Raw genomic sequence first — 16,137 nt, forward strand, 5'->3', positions numbered from 1 at the left:
GCCACATTTTAGAAATTTACTTTGGAACTTGGAGGCACGGGGTCTGGGGTCTCGGCATTTATTGCTATCATTTGAATGTTGCTCTGCAAAAGGTGCTTATTCTGCAATATCTAAAAGTTACCATTGAAGCCAAAATTTGTCTTATTACTCATGGTATTTCCTTTTTTGTTCCCACATCAAAATTTGGTAGATGGGTGAGGGTAATTTCCAGTAGGTTGCCAAAGAAGATAGCTTATAGTGGGAAATGGGGAGCACAAAACAACAGCAAATAACGCAATGGAAAACATTCCTTTAGAAATAAATGGGTAAAGTGTGTATTGCTGTTCAAGGCTCTTATCAAAACTTCCACTGAACCATAGGTCAGAGAGAGGAATTGTTTTCTAGCTAGAAGCCATTACTTCTTGATTATTGCCCTGAGGTAGAGGAATCTGGTTTCAATTGTGGCCAGTTTGTATCTGTCTTAGCTTTACCATGGGGAAGTCCTAGAGGGTGGCATTTCAGAAACAACATGGCATCCTAAAGGCAGTGATCATCTGATTCAGACAACACAGTAGCTTGTCTTCATCCATCCAGACAGTCATCCATTGCACTAATGCTTTTTCAACATCTACTAGGTTCCAGGCACTGTGCCTGTCATCACGGAGACTGCAGTCCATTTGGGGGAGGACAGGCCATTATGACACATCGTATAATAAAAGTGTCCAGCCAGGCGCGGTGGCTCACGCCTGTAATCCCAGCACTTTGGGAGGCCGAGGCAGGCAGATCACTAGGTCAGGGGATCGAGACCATCCTGGCTGACATGGTGAAACCACGTCTCTACTAAAAATACAAAAAATTAGCCGGGCGTGGTGGTGGGCGCCTGTAGTCCCAGCTACTCGGGAGGCTGAGGCAGGAGAATGGCGTGAACCTGGGAGGTGGAGCTTGCAGTGAGATAATATTGTGCCACAGCACTCCAGCCTGGGTAACAGAGCGAGACTCCATCTCAAAAAATAAAAATAAAAATAAAGTCCAACAGCTGGGCCCAGTGGCTCACACCTGTAATCCCAGCACTTTGGGAGGCCAAGGTGGGTGGATCACCTGAGGTCAGGAGTTCAAGACCAGCCTGGCTAACATGGTGAAACTCTGTCTCTACTAAAAATACAAAAATTATCCAGGCACGGTGGCGCATTCCTGTAATCCTAGCTACTCGGGAGGCTGAGGTAGGAGAATCGCCTGAACCCGTGAGGCGGAGGTTGCAGCGAGCCAAGATCACACCACTGCACTCCAGCCTGGGTGACAGAGCAAGACTCTGTCTCAAAAAAAAAAAAAAAAAAGTGTCTGACAGAGGGAAAACCAGGGAGGTGAGGGGGGTGCAGAGGAAGGGCAGCTCAGTCTAGGGAAGACAAGGAAAAATTCTGCAGAAACGGATTCCTGAACTGAGTTAGGAAGGTTGGGTAGGAATTTGCTTAGAAAGAAGTGGGGAGGCATTCCAAGTAGGGGAGCAGCCCCAGCAAAGGCACAGACAGATGAAGAGTGCTGGGAACTAGAAATTCTAGCAGCCACAATGTAGGTGCAAGGAAGGAAGTGGTGAGACGAGGCTTGAAAGGTAAGCAAAGGCTTTTTATGGCGGACTGTAAATTGACTTTTTCCTGTCTCAAACAGAGGAATGAAAGGAAACAATGTACATCTTCTTTTTTTTTTTGAGATGGCGTTTTGCTCTTGTTGCCCAGGCTGGAGTGCAATAGCGTAATCTCGGCTTACCGCAACCTCCACCTCCCAGATTCAAGCGATTCTCCTGCCTCAGCCTCCCGAGTAGCTGGGATTACAGGCATGTGCCAACACGCCTGATTAATTTTTGTATTTTTAGTAAAGATGGGGTTTCTCCATGTTGGTCAGGCTGGTCTCAAACTCCTGACCTCAGGTGATCCGCCCGCCTTGGCCTCCCAAAGTGCTGGGATTATGGGCCTGAGCCACCGTGCCCGGCAGAAATGATGTATATCTTAGAAAGCTACTGCGTAGTGGCCCAGTAAAGTACGCATTTGTTTAGGGCTGCAGGCTGGAGAGGGGCCTCTCACAGGGCTGCGTATGTCATCCACACCAAAGGCCAGGTAGAGCTTACTAGTTCTGTTACCAGATGGCGCCGTGCAGCTCCAGGCTGTTGGTACCATGAATGAAGAATTGGACATGACACACGTACAAACAGCAAAGCAGCAAATGACTGATTAAGCACAGCGCCACTCGGAGAGGGGTGAGTGGGCTGGCCTGCGAGTGGTTATCAGCACCGGTTTGTTACATTTCTTGGCCTTTTGCATGTTTTTCCTCACTTGCTTAACATCACTTGCCTTTCTCTTATTGCGCCTTAACCCTACTTTATTTCTTGTAAGCTCAACCTTGTTTACCCCCACTTTACCTCTTGTGACCAAATTGCCCATCTTTACTTTTATTTTTTGTGACCAAATAGCTACTGGAAGTCCTTCCAACTTACTTCTCTTACCTTGCATGTCCCAACTTACTGCTTACTCCCTTATCTATTATATTATTTTCTGTGGCAATATTTGATAGATGTTTTAAATTACAGACTATAAACACCATAAAATATTAGGACAGTCTGAGAGATTTTGATGTGCTATTAATATCCACCTGGTTTGCTTCTTTTCCAAAGCATCCCATAACTTTTGACTCTTAACAAGTTAGATTTTTAGAAACTGATGCAAAGGGTCAGATTTCAGTAGTTTCTTTCTTTCTTTCTTTTTTTTTTTTTTTTTGAGATGGAGTTTTACTTCTGTCACCTAGCCTGGAGTGCAGTGGTGCAATCTCAGCTCACGGCAACCTCCGCCTTCTGAGTTCTCCTGCCTCAGCCTCCTGAGTAGCTGGGATTACAGGTGCATACCTTCATGCCCGGCTAAGGCTAATTTTTGTATTTTTAGTAGAGACGGGGTTTCTCCCTGTTGGCCAGGTTGGTCTTGAACTCCTGACCTCAAGTCATCTGCTTGCCTCAGCCTCCCAAAGTGCTGGGATTACAGGCATGAGCCACTGCGCCTTGGCCAGATTCTAGTATTTTCTACCATCAAAATATCTATTACCCAATGAATAGTCCAAAGGCCAATTTTTTTTTTTTGAGACAAAGTCTTGCTCTGTCACCCTAGGCTGGAGTGCAGTGGTTTGATCTTGGCTCACTATAACCTCCACCTCCCGGGTTCAAGCGATTCTCCTGCCTCAGCCTCCTGGGTAGCTGGGATTATAGGCATGTGCCACCATACCCAGCTAATTTTTGTATTTTTATTGGAGACAGGATTTCACCATGTTGGCCCGGCTGGTCTGAAACTCCTGACCTCAAGCAATCCAAAGATTACAGGTATGAGCCACAATGCCTGGCCCCAAAGGTCAATCTAAAAACTACAAGGTATTTTCTTTTAAAAGGAGTAGGAATAGTGTATTTTGAGGCTTGAAGGAGTAAGAATAGTGTATTTTTAAGCTTGAAGTCATCTTCTAAAGGGTATGATATTGGGTGAACATGTCACTCCTTATTTCCATGGAAGAAATTAATTCTATTCTTTTTTTTTGAGATGGAGTCTCACTCTGTTGCCCAGGCTGGAGTACAGTGGTGCAATCGCAGCTCACTGCAACCTCTGCCTCCCAGGTTCAAGCGATTCTCCTGCCTCAGCCTCCCAGGTAGCTGGGATTACAGGCATGTGCCACCACACCTGGCTAATTTTTGTATTTTTTTTTTTTTTTTTTAGTAGAGGTGGGGTTTCACCATGTTGGTCAGGCTGGTCTCGAACCCCTAACCTCGTGCTCCACTGCCTTGTCCTCCCAAAGTGCTGGGATTACAGGTGTGAGCCACCGTGCCCAGCTGTTAATTCTATTCTTACTGCTTACTTCCTTTCATATGTTCTTCTTCTACTATCTTACATCTTATGCTTTTGCTATTGCTTAAGCTAGCCTACGCCCAAGGGTCCTCTTTGTCCACTACTTCCTCTGCTATTCTCCCGCCTCAGTTCCGCTGTGCTCCAAGCTCAGCCTTCCCGAGCAGCAGGTCTCTTTGACAAACCTGCAATTTTGGGGAAAAGCCAGCCCAGGAAAGGCAGGGGGCCCAGACTTATGCTGTGTGGGAAAAGTCCTCTTTGATGGGGGAAGCGGAGGACCGGAAAAGCAGAGAGATCTTTCTGGACGTCCTGGGAGAGAAACCCTTTGGGTGGAGGCTGGAGGTAGGGAGGAATCCCCTCACTATGCCATGAGAAGGGCCCCCAAACCCAAGCGAGACAGAGGGAAGTTTAAGAATGCCGAGGCAAATGTCACTTGTGCCTTGTTTTTTCCCTAAAGAAACTAAACAAAGCAGCCGCGTTCGGTGGCCCCGCAGGAAGGCCGGTCATTTCCTGAGGAGATATCAGGCCAGCCCAGGCCCCATTGTTCCCGGTTTCCAGCCATGGCTGCCATTACCTGACCAGCGCCACAGCCGGTCTCCCTGCAGGCGCCGGGAGAAGTGACCAGAGTGGTTTGTGCTTTTCACAGGGCGGGTTTCTCAGCGGTGACTTGTGGGCAGTGCCTTCTGCTGAGTGAGCCATGGCCCGAAGGCAGAACTAACTGTGCCTGCAGTCTTCACTCTCAGGATGCAGCCGAGGTGGGCCCGAGGGGCCACGATGTGGCTCGGAGTCCTGCTGACCCTTCTGCTCTGTGAGTGTTTACTCTCTTTCCACATCACTTTAACTCCATGAGCATCGAAGCTTCTGGAATCAACATGTTTCTTCTGTTTCTTGCAGGTTCAAGCCTTGAGGGTCACAAAAACTGTAAGTCTGATGTTTCCACTGTAACAGGTGTTTCTATCTGGTTTCCTGCTTTCTCTTCTGTGATGCCTAAAATGCATGTCAAATTGTTGGGGTTTGTTTGACATTACTAACAATTAAGGAAAAGATTCCAATTGAGAACTAAAGTTTATCCCATGTGGGCATTTTTAGAAAGGCTTAGATCTAAGCCAAGTTCTGGTCAGTGTGCTTTAGAAGTAGCATACGTTTCCTTGGCTGGTCTGAAGGTAGTAGTTTATCTTGATGAATTGTTTAGTCAGTTACAGATCAAACTCCATGTTCTTTGTTCTTACTACTACACTTGACTAGTCTAAAAATATATTAGATTGTTGCAAAGTAATTGTGGTTTTTGCCGTTACTTTTATTAAAAAATGGCAAAAAGCACAATTATAAGTAGCATGCATTTTCTTTTTTTTTTTTTTTGAGACAGAGTCTCTGTCACCCAGACTGGAGTGGAGTGGCGCAATCTTGGCTCACTGCACCCTCCACCTCCTGGGTTCAAGGGATTCTCCTGTCTCAGCCTCCTAAGTAGCTGGAATTACAGGCGTGCACCACCACGCCCAGTTAATTTTTGTATTTTTAGTAGAAATGGGGTTTCACCATGTTGGCCAGGCTGGTCTCGAACTCCTAACCTCAGGTGATCTGCCCGCCTCAACCTTCCAAAGTGCTGGGGATTACAGGTGTGAGCCACCATGCCCGGCCTCACATTTTCTAGATTCCAGTGCATTGCTGTTTTTTGGGGATGGGGAGGTGATTTTTTTGTTTTTATGAGCAATTCCATAATTAGTTTTTTTTTTTAGCATAAAAATTATTTGAATATTGTAAACTATCCCCAATTGTTATTTGCAAATGAGATATAATTGATCTGTTAGACATATGAAGACAGATTCTAGTTTAAATTGTTGCTACATTTTTACTCCTAAATGATAAAAATCACACACTGGAGCTCATTTTCCATTCACCTGTGAGACTACAAGTGTATCTATAATATTTTGTGCTTGCACATAGGGAAGGGGGGTGCTGCCTATCTTTGAAGCCTGGCTTATCTTCCACTTTAGAGCTAATTTTGAACCTTTGTCTTGAGATGAGAGGGTTCTGTTCTGCTTCTTCTGGGACCACATGAATGAGGGGGCTCACTAGTATTCTGGGGCTGTGAATAGAGGGAGAGCCCACAGAACGCTATTTCCTTGTCAGAAGTCACTGCAATCAGCAAAGAATGGAGGTGACTGGGTTGCAGGCAAATTGCACAGCTCTTTGGAGTGAAGTCCATGGGCAAGGCTAGCTGGTGAGTCAAGCTTCAGAGCAGTGGCCCCAGGCTGGGGAGGGCTAGTTGGCCACTGGCAAAGAACTCTGCCAGACTTCTCTGCTCAACTGTACAGTGCTTCTTTGGGCATTTGATCCCCGTGGCAACCCAGGGAGGCAGGATATCCATTATCTTCATAATTATCCTGCTGGACTGATGGTGTCACCAAGCCTCAGAAATAACCGATTTTACCAGCTGTGTTGGCTCACCCCTGTAATGCCAGCACTTTGGGAGACTGAGGTGGCCGAATCACTTGAAGCCAGGAGTTCAAAACCAGCCTGGCCAACATAGCGAAACCCCGTCTCTACTAAAAATACAAAAAATTAGCTGGATATGGTGGCACATGCCTGTAATCCCAGCTACTTGGGAGGCAGGGGCATGAGAATCGCTTGAACCTGGGAGGCACAGATTTGGTGAGCCAAGATCGTGCCACTGCACTGCAGCCTGGGCAATGAAGCAGGACTTTGTCTCAGAAAAAAGAAAGAAAGAAAGAAAGAACCAATTTGTCCATGAGAGAGGCAGTCGGCTGGGCACTGGCACTGGAACTTCTACTCTCTGAAGCCGCACCATTTGTCTGGAGCCATAAGCCTGACTCAAATCTTTCAGACCAGTTTTACTTAACCTCTTTGAGCTATTTTCCCAATCTGTAACATGGGGATGATAAGAGAACTTCATGGGCGTGAAGTAGGTATGAGGTTGAGACTGGACAAAAGGAGGTGATTCATTGGCCCCTGTCACGCAGTGATTGGTAAATGACAGTGGTGTTTACTACACAGTCCTAGCCCACCTTTACAACTGTGGCTCCTGCCCCACCCACTCTCCCTTTGTCCACTCCAGCCCTGGTACCCTCCCAGACCACACCCTTTGGCCCAGACCCTGCCCTGCAGACACGCACGCTTTGGGGTTCCTCTTTTTCTCACCTGCAACATCCTGTTTCCCAAAACCTTGGTGCTCTCCCCTCTCCCCCTCCATCCCACATGGAAATCAATTGCTCCCTTCTTTGGGTTCCTAGAGAATGTTCTTTGTACCTTCAGGGAAGACACTGGAACTACAGAACGTGGTACAGGGAGCGACTCTCCCACTGCTTCCTGGGGCCTCTGCCTTGTTTTACACTCAAGGAAACAGATCTGGAGGCCACAAGGCACCAAGCGAGCAGGGTCAACACCGGGGGTGGACAGGGCGGGGGCTGGAACGAGGTCTCCATTCCTTAGGCCCCCCAAGGCCAGCATTTGCAGTGCGTGGCCTGCAGGCTTGCTCTGCATCTCCCGCTCTGTGGCTGGGGTCCTGGGACAGCCTCAGCCCTTTCCCTTCCTTTCATCTCAGGCCTCCTTGTACCCCTCCTCGCACCTCACTGCAGCTGCCTTGCCTCAGTGGGTGACTGCTGCTCCATCTTCACCTAGAAAACAGTCATCTGGAGGGAACTCCCTCAACTTCCCGCCTGGGCCTGGCTGTGGGCTTATCAGCCTCCCCACCCATCCTCTCGGCTTCCCTCCCGGCCTGGGAGGACACGTGCACTCCGCTCCTCAGCTGATCGGGGCCAGCCAGGCTGAGCCCCTCCATCACCCCCAGGACCCCACACCTACTTGCATTCATGTCCCTCTCCCCTACCACCACTTGTAGAATCTTTATTTCTGCTTCTGGCTCTGTTCTCTCCGTGTACAAACATGAATGAGAACTCTTTTTTTAGGAAAAAGAAAAAGCACATGCAGGCACCCAGCCCCGCCATTTATCTTGTGTCCCCCACATCTGGCCTTTCTAGTATCGTTTCTCAGTCAAACCTCTCTGAAAGTTAGTTTATGATCTGTCCCTACCCCCGTTACCTCTCAGACACTCCTTGCCTCCCAGCAACCTGGCCTCAGGCCCCACTTCTCTGGCTGTTGGGTCTCCTCTGGCTGAGGGGTCACCAAGGACCACCTGATGCCAAATGCAACGGACACTTCCAGCCCTCAGCTCCCTGTACCCCTTTCCTGCCTTTGACTTTTGATCATGCCCCAAAGCCTCCCTCCTTGACCTTCTCCATCCTCTTCCCTGCTTTGTCTCCTCCCTCTCTAACAAACCCTCCTCCTGCTCCCCCAGGGCTGACTTTGAACTTACTTTGTCTTCTCCTGGAGTCTGAACCCGGTCCTGGTCTCTGCAGGCTCCTGGTCTTATCCTCCCTGGAGACCAGCTCCTCTCTCAACACCTCCACATTCCCCCCTCCCCTAAATCCACACGCCTCCCACCTTCACTGTCCAGCCCTGGCCTCTGCCTTGAACCTCCAGTTAACACAGGCTGACCTTTGATGTCTCCTCCCGGTCCTCCTACTGGCCCCTGGCACCCAGCTGTACCACCATCACTTCGTCTTCCTTCCTTATCTTTTTCTGTTTTTTTGTTTGTTTGTTTGTTCGTTTGTTTAGTTTTAGTTTGGTTTTGTTTTTGTAGAGACTAGGGTCTCATTTTGTTGCCCAGGCTGGTCTCGAACTCCTGGACTTAAGCCATCCTCCTGCTTGGCCTCCCAAAGTGCTGGGATAACAGACGTGAGCCACCACACCCAGCTGCGTGTGGCATTTTCTATTTTAGTTTGGTGGCACATACATCCTCCTGGGAATCTAATCCAGGAAGTTTATCTTCCATTCTTTCAACCCCATAGCCAGTCAAACAAAATCTTTTTTGAATTGTGGTAAAATACAAAATCTTTTTTTAAATTGTGGTAAAATAATATGACATTTATTATTCATGACATTTAGTACATTCACAGTGTTGTGCAACCATCACCATTGTCTAGTTCTAGAACATATTCTTTCTTTTTTTTTTTTGTCGCCCAGGCTGGAGTGCAGTGGTTGGATCTCAGCTCACTGCAACCTTCACCTCCCAGATTCAAGCAATTCTCCTGACTTAGCTTCCTGAGTAGCTGCAATTACAGGCACGCACCACCATGCTCGGCTAATTTTTGTAATTTTAGTAGAGACGAGGTTTCACCATGTTGGCCAGGCTGTTCTCAAACTCCTGACCTTAAGTGATCACCTGCCTCAGCCTCCCAAAGTGCTGGGATTCTTTCTAGAACATTTTCAACACCCTAGAAACAAGTCCTGTTGAGTCCACTCAAGAGATCCCCAGCCTATCCTTCCCTCATCCCCACTGCACCCACCTAGCTCAGGCCTCATCAGCTTTCACCTGGACCACTTCCAGGTTGTTTACTGGCCTCGGGTGCTGTCACACCCCTCCTGACACCTTCAGAACAGGGCCCAGCTTGTCGGCACAGCAGGCTGGCCCTCCATTCTGGCACCACAGACCCAGCCACCTGGCCTCTCTAGCCCCACACTCTGGTTTCTGTAATGGGCCATGCCCAGAATGCACTGATTTCTCACACCCCTGTGTCCTGGTACACGCTGTTCTCCTACCTGGAGCACCCCACTGCCTGTCCTTGGCCTGGCAGGTTCAGTTCAGTGGTCACTTCCTTCAGACTCCTTGACCTCTCCTGGGCAGCCCTTCCTCTTGGTGCTTACTGATATCACTGGAGTCCAGCTATGTGGGCCCCGCCAACCTTCGCTGTTTGGGACAGCAAGGATGATTTCTTATTTACTCTGTCAGCCCAGAACCTGGCACAGGTGCTCAACACATGTCTCATTGATGGAAACTTGAACTGAACTTGGAGATGCTTGAGATTCGGGTAGGAAGATGGCTCAGCGTGCTCTCAGATGAACACAGAAGTTCATCAGGGGCTCTATGCTTCATGGCTCCCAGTAATTTTCCTGAGGAGGGCCGGCAGCCCCTCCTTCTCCTGCACCCTCCACTTTCTCTCTGAGTCATTTCCAGGTTGAGGGCCAGGTGGCTGGCCGACTCATGGTGCTGCATGTTTCCAGGGAGCGCCACCATCTATTGATGAGTGACCTTGAGGTCAAGGTCCCACTGTTTTAGCATTTTGGGGTTTGGCACTGTGGTCACTGGCTCTTCCGTGGTGACTTCACAACTTTGGATCCTTCTCTGTCAACCTTCATCTCTCCAGGTTGAAAAGATCTGACCTCTTTAGGCTGTCCCACAGCCCCACCCTTCATCACAATAGTCCTGAGCCCTTTGGGATTCAGTAAGGAAATCTGTGAGCCCTCTCTCCAGAAAAAGCACACATTTGCACACAATTGGAGGTGGTTGATGAGCCTCCTAACACCCACCCATGCACCTCCCAGGGCCTGTGTCCGTGTCCCCCGGGTTGTGAACAGTCACTGTGTAAATAGTGAGACCTCCAGGCAGTAATTCAGTTTGGCTGGGCTTGGCTGGTTTATTTAGAAAGAAGATAATGTTTTCCATATCATCAAAACAAGAATGGAGTAGAGACTTTTGAAGTTTGGTTGTATAGCATATTTGTCACTTACTGCTGCTTAGCAATTGACCTAAAACTTACTGGCTTAAGATAACACAGATTTATTATCCCGAAGTTTCTGAGGGTCAGGAATGCAGGAGTGGCTGAGTTGGGTGGTGCTGGCACCGGGTCTCATTAGATCGCAGATAAATTGTTGGTCAGGGTTGCGGTTTATCTGAAGGCTTGACTGAGTCTGGAGAATCTGCTTCCGAGCTCACTCCCGAGGCTATGGGCTGGAGGCCTTAATTCCTCATCCTGGGGGCCGTCCACAGGGCTACTCATGACCTGACTGCTGGCTTTGCCCAGAATGAGGGATCCCAGACAGGAGAAGAGAGTGGCCGGGATAAAAGCTGCATTATCTTTTATTACCTGATGGAGTATTTTGTTGGTTGATGTTAATGTGGGAGGCGACCACATGTAAGTGTGATGAGCAGAGGGCAAGGATCATTGTGGAGGCATCTTGAAGAGCAGCTATAGCAAGGGAGGTGGTGGTTGTTGTGGCAGTAAAAACTAGGCCACTGTTTTTGTTGTTTTGTCAATGATATTTGTGTTAAGATGAAGGGCTGAGACTCATATCTTGATAGATTTTATAAAATGCTTTTCCTTTTTCCATCCTGCCCTCTCTTCTCTTTTGTCTGTTCGAGCTAGCCATAGGAATGTGGTGTTCCTGCCAGTGCATACACTGAGTTCGTTTATTGTTAATTAATTTATTTTTTGAGATGGAGTTTTTGCTCTATTGCCCAGGCTGGAGTGCAGTGGCGCGATCTTGGCTCACTGCAACCTCCACCTCCTGGGTTCAAGTGATTCTCCTGCCTCAGCCTCCTGAGTAGCTGGGATTACAGGTGCCCGCTACCATGCCCGGCTAATTTTTGTATTTTTAGTAGAGGCGAGGTTTCACCATGTTGGCCAGTGGGTCTCAAACTCTTGACCTCAGGTGATCCACCCACCTAGGCCTCCCAAAGAGCTGGGATTACAGGTGTGAGCCACCACGCCTGGCCGAGTTTGTTTCTTTAAGCAGATGATGTGTGTTAGAGTTGCTTATAAAAGCAAGATGGTGGAAGTGCCCCGTGCTAGTGGGTACCAGCCCCACTAAAAAAACCACTGCTTGGTGCTTTAGTCAAATTTGCTTTAAAATTGTTTTTTAAAAAGGGAGGGCTTTTATAAAAATCAAATGAACTAGGACTGCTCAGTAGGAGGCTCAGGCAAGGATTGTGTTGAGGCTGGATGGCCCAGAGTAGGAAGAGCTGTGGAGTGCAGACCAAGCTCTCCAAGGGCAGACTGCCAGTCTCACTGTTCTCTGAACCCCCAGTGTGGGGGACAGTGCTTGGCATAGAAAAACCCCCTTAAATGTTTGCTATGAATGGTGCTAAGGAAGAAGGCAGAGGATGTCAACCAGGGGCCAGGCACTGGGCAGTATATACACGGCCCCTTCTGTGCCCTCAGCTACTTTGGTGCAGTCACTGTTTAGGTTAAAGTTACCGGAGAAGGCAGATATTCGTGTTCTTATTTTGTAGGTGGAGACATGGTGGCCCAGAGAGGTTAGATAACTCCCAAGATCACCCAGCTAAGGACTGTGGGATCAGGGGTTTGAACCTGGTGTGTCTGACTCCCTTCTGTATCCAGCACTGTCTGCTGGTCTAGGGCATGACCAGTCAGGGATGGGAGCTCGTTCAGTAAACAGGAGAGCAGATGAATGACTCGTGTGGAGAGCACGCAGTGGAGTGAGCAAAACTGGGAGGCTGGATAAGTCACTATAAATTAACCTGAAAATGTTAAATATGGTTTTTGTTTTGTTTTTGTTTTATTTATTTTTTTGAGATGGAGTCTAGCTTTGTCGCCCAGGTTGGAGTGCAGTGGTGCGATCTCGGCTCACTGCAATCTCCGCCTCCCGGGTTCAAGTGATTCTCCTGCCCCAGCCTCCTGAGTAGCTGGGATTACAGGCACCTGCCACCATGCCTGGCTAGTGTTTGTATCTTTAGTAGAGATGGGGTTTCACCATGTTAGCCAGGAGGCTGGTTTCGAACTCCTGACCTCAAGTGATCTGCCCACTTCAGCCTCCCAAAGTTCTGGGATTACAGGCATGAGCCACCACGCCCAGCCTTAAATATGGTTTTTACTTGAAAAAAAAGAAAAGCCCTAGAAACATGGAGTGGAGACACAGCTTTAAAGCTCTGAATAGTTGATTTTCAACTCATGCCTATAATAGCAGCACTTGGGGAGGCTGAGGCAGGACGATTGCTTGAGGCCAGGAGTTTAAGAATAGTCTGGACAACATAGTAAGACCCCAACTCTAAAAAATTAAAAATTAAAAAAAAAAAAGTGTTGACTTTATTTCTGTAACTGGAAGAATCTATCTAACATTTCTCAAGCACTTTATAGGTGCCAGGAACTCTAAGTACTTAAACTCAGGTTCTCATTTATACTTGAGTTCCTTGTGCCTATTGTATGGATAAGCAAACTGAGGCTCAGAGGAATTTAGGGACGTGCCAAAGGTCACACAGCTTTGTTAGTAGCAGAGATGAGATTTGGCCCAGGTCTGGCTCCATGCACTTGATTTCTGCTCTCCTGTTTGAGTCACTGGAATACACAGCATAGCTTAAAATGAAGGAGGAAGTACTGAAGAGGTCATGGAAGGAGACCTAATTGTCTCTGAGAGGGAAGAGATTGGATGGGAGGGAACTATATTATTTGAGGGGTGCAGAGAAATTAATATGGTCCAAAGAAAAAAAATTTTTTTGACATGGAGTTTTGCTCTTGTTGCCCAGGCTGGAGTGCAATGGCATGACCTTGACTCACTGCAACCTCTGCCTCCCAGGTTCAAGCAGTTCTCCTGCCTCAGCCTCCCAAGTAGCTGGGATTACAGGCGTCTACCACCACACCCAGCTAATTTTGTATTTTCAGTAGAGACAGGGCTTCGCCATGTTGGCCAGGCTGGTCTTGAACTCCTGACCTCAAGTGATCCACCTGCCTCGGCCTCCCAAAGTGCTGGGATTACAGGCATAAGCCACCGTGCCCGGCTGGTCCAAAGAAAATTTTGTGTCGAGAGCCCATCCAGCAGGCTCCTTAAATCAGGAGCTTGTAAGTTGCACATAAAGACAAAAAAGAGAGTTCCAAAGAGTAACGCTGGGGGAAATGACTTGAATTTAAACCATCACCTTGTTTTACCTCATGGACTGATCAGACACCATTTTTGTTGTTGTTGTTGTTAAATTAATTGCTCAGAATATAGCAGCAGACACAAACTGTGGTACTCATTTTAAAATTGCAGATTAAATTTCAATTACCCAAAAAAGGCCTAACTTTGTTAAAAGAGAGGGAAAGGATAGGTTTTGCCAGTATCTCTGGCCAGCTAGCTAACTTTTTTCTTATTCCAAAAAAACGACTTGGGACCACTTATAAAAATTATGTACTGTTGTTTAACAAGATACAATTAATGAGGAAATCAGGATGAGAGAAAAATAAAGGCAGGGAAATAAAGCCATGGCCCATTTAGCACAAAATACATCCCAAAGATTGCTAGAAGCAGAGGTGAAATTTTGGTTGTGTGTTAGCAATCAAAGCAAAAAGGGGAACAAGGTCCATTAGAACATTCTCAGAATCCACAAGATAGAAATAAATCAGTTGTTCATCATAAACACAGTGTTTCCTGGTGCTGTTGGAACACTTTGTGAAATTAGGGACAACGTCTCATCAACATCCCAGACCAACATCCCAAAAGATCACTTCTTAATAGCTTGCATCTGTACTTCTCCCTACCCATAGTCCCTCCCTCCAGAGATGATCACTATGCTGACTTGTAAAATATTAATCTTATATCCAGCCACCTTTCTTTTTTTGTTTGTTTGTTTGTGGTTTTGCAGACAGAGTATTGTTCTGTCACCCAGTGCAGTGTTGTGATCTCAGCTCACTGCAACCTCTGCCTTCCAGGTTCAAGTGATTCTCCTGCCTCAGCCTCCCAAGTAGCTGGGATTATGGGTGCATGCCACCATGTCTAGCTAATTTTTATATTTTTGGTAGAGATGGGGTTTCACCATGTTAGCCAGGCTGGTCTCGAACTCCTGGCCTCCCAAAATGCCGGGATTACAGGTGTGAGCTGCCATTCCCGGCCTTATCCAGCCACCTTTCTAAACCCACATTTATTTCAAATAATTTGTCTGTAGACTCTTTGAGGTTTTTACATATCATATCATCTGTCTTTGAGAGTTTTAAACATTTGACTGCTCCATTCACTCGCAAATTTAAATAAAAAATTTTAAATTCCATGATTGCATTATTCACACTTCATGGAGATAGATAGGGGGCTAACAAAGCATACCAGACATAGTCACTTTCAATCCCAGGTCCAGATGCTGGATAGATAGCTTCCTTGAGAATGGGCATGTAGAAATTTCTGGGGGGACATGTAGGGATTTGGGAAAAACACCTGGTTTTATGGTCATGGGCTTTCAGTACATTTTTTTCCAAATCTCCTACAGATCAGTTACTTTTTATTTATTTATTTATTTTAGTTTTTTTTTTTAGATGGAGTTTTGCTCTTATTGCCCAGGCTGGAATGCAATGGTGCGATCTCAGCTCACTGCAACCTCTGCCTCCTGGGCTCAAGCGATTCTCCTGCCTCAGCCTACTAAGTAGCTGGGATTACAGGCATGTGCCACCACACCTGGCTAATTTTGTACTTTTAGTAGAGACAGGGTTTCATCATGTTAGTCAGGCTGGTCTCAAACTCCTGAGCTCAGGTGACTCATCCACCTTGGCCTCTCAAAGCGCTGGGAATACAGCTGTGAGCCACTGCACCCAGCCTCTTTTCTTTTCTTTTCTTTTCTTTTTTTTTGAGGCAGAATCTAACTCTGTCACCTAGGCTGGAGTGCACTGGCATGATCATGGCTCACTTCAGCCTCGACCTCCCAGGCTCAGGTGATCCTCCCACCTCAGCCTCCTGAGTAGCTGGGACTACAGATGCATGGCACTATGCCTGGCTGATTTTTTTGTATTTTTGTAGAGTCAGGGTTTTGCCATGTTGCCCAGGCTGGTCTCAAACTTCTGGGCTCAAGCGATCCTCCTGCCTCAGCCTCCCAAAATGCTGGGATTACAGGCGTGAGCCACTGCATCTAGCTTCATCCATATTTTTTTAGCTGTGTATAGAACATGAGATGTTTGAAGTTATTTTCTGACAAGAATTTGGAGAGTGAATATTTTATGGTGCTGATTAAACCCGGATTCTTGTGCTTGGAAAAGAGAATCACAGGGAAGATAGTGAGTGCTTTGAGTCAAGGGGTATAACTAGGACCACAGGTGGGCTACAAAAGCACCTACAGGCATTGCCAAGAGGATCTTCAAAAAGCAGGCCACCCTGGTCTGGTCTGAAGTTTGGATACAAGTCCTGACCCATGGGCATGGTTCAGGATCTTCTAGCCTGGAAAATTTTCAGGGCAGTGGCTCACAACCAACCAACTGACAAAAACACGGCAATAGCTAGAGAGCACCCAGTTTTAAGCAATCCACCCTTCTGTCAGCCTGCTACCGTGAATGGGCCTCAACATGTGATCTGTAGTTAGCTAAATTCTATTGACAGCCTATGGTTGCTGGATATAAGCCAATTGTGTTCTGGGGACATCGGCCAGAAATGACACTATTGGCCAGTTGACCCAGAGCCTAGTTCCTGGCAGAGATTGGATAGCTGGTTGAGTGTTGTAGCTGTTTTGGGTTTTAACTGGAGA

The 16,137-nt window shown here is 47.2% G+C and overlaps 1 protein-coding gene across 8 annotated transcripts in view; it reads left to right on the forward strand.

Annotated features, from left to right (window-relative positions):
• Nucleotides 1-16,137, forward strand: part of PECAM1 (platelet and endothelial cell adhesion molecule 1) — an 83,953-nt gene that overhangs the window by 12,015 nt on the left and 55,801 nt on the right. For 4 of the 8 annotated variants that reach the window (XM_050762425.1, XM_050762426.1, XM_050762427.1 and 1 more), the window contains exons 1-2: nucleotides 4,388-4,653; nucleotides 4,740-4,766. In XM_050762425.1, coding sequence (XP_050618382.1) covers nucleotides 4,590-4,653; nucleotides 4,740-4,766 — 91 coding nt within the window. In that variant the 5' untranslated portion in view covers nucleotides 4,388-4,589. Of the gene's footprint in view, nucleotides 1-4,006; nucleotides 4,188-4,381; nucleotides 4,654-4,739; nucleotides 4,767-16,137 lie in introns of those variants that run through there. The other 4 variants (XM_050762422.1, XM_050762423.1, XM_050762424.1 and 1 more) reach the window with 3 other exon arrangements.

This window comes from Macaca thibetana, chromosome 16 (genome assembly GCF_024542745.1).
Source record: "Macaca thibetana thibetana isolate TM-01 chromosome 16, ASM2454274v1, whole genome shotgun sequence".
Lineage (NCBI taxonomy): Eukaryota > Metazoa > Chordata > Mammalia > Primates > Cercopithecidae > Macaca > Macaca thibetana.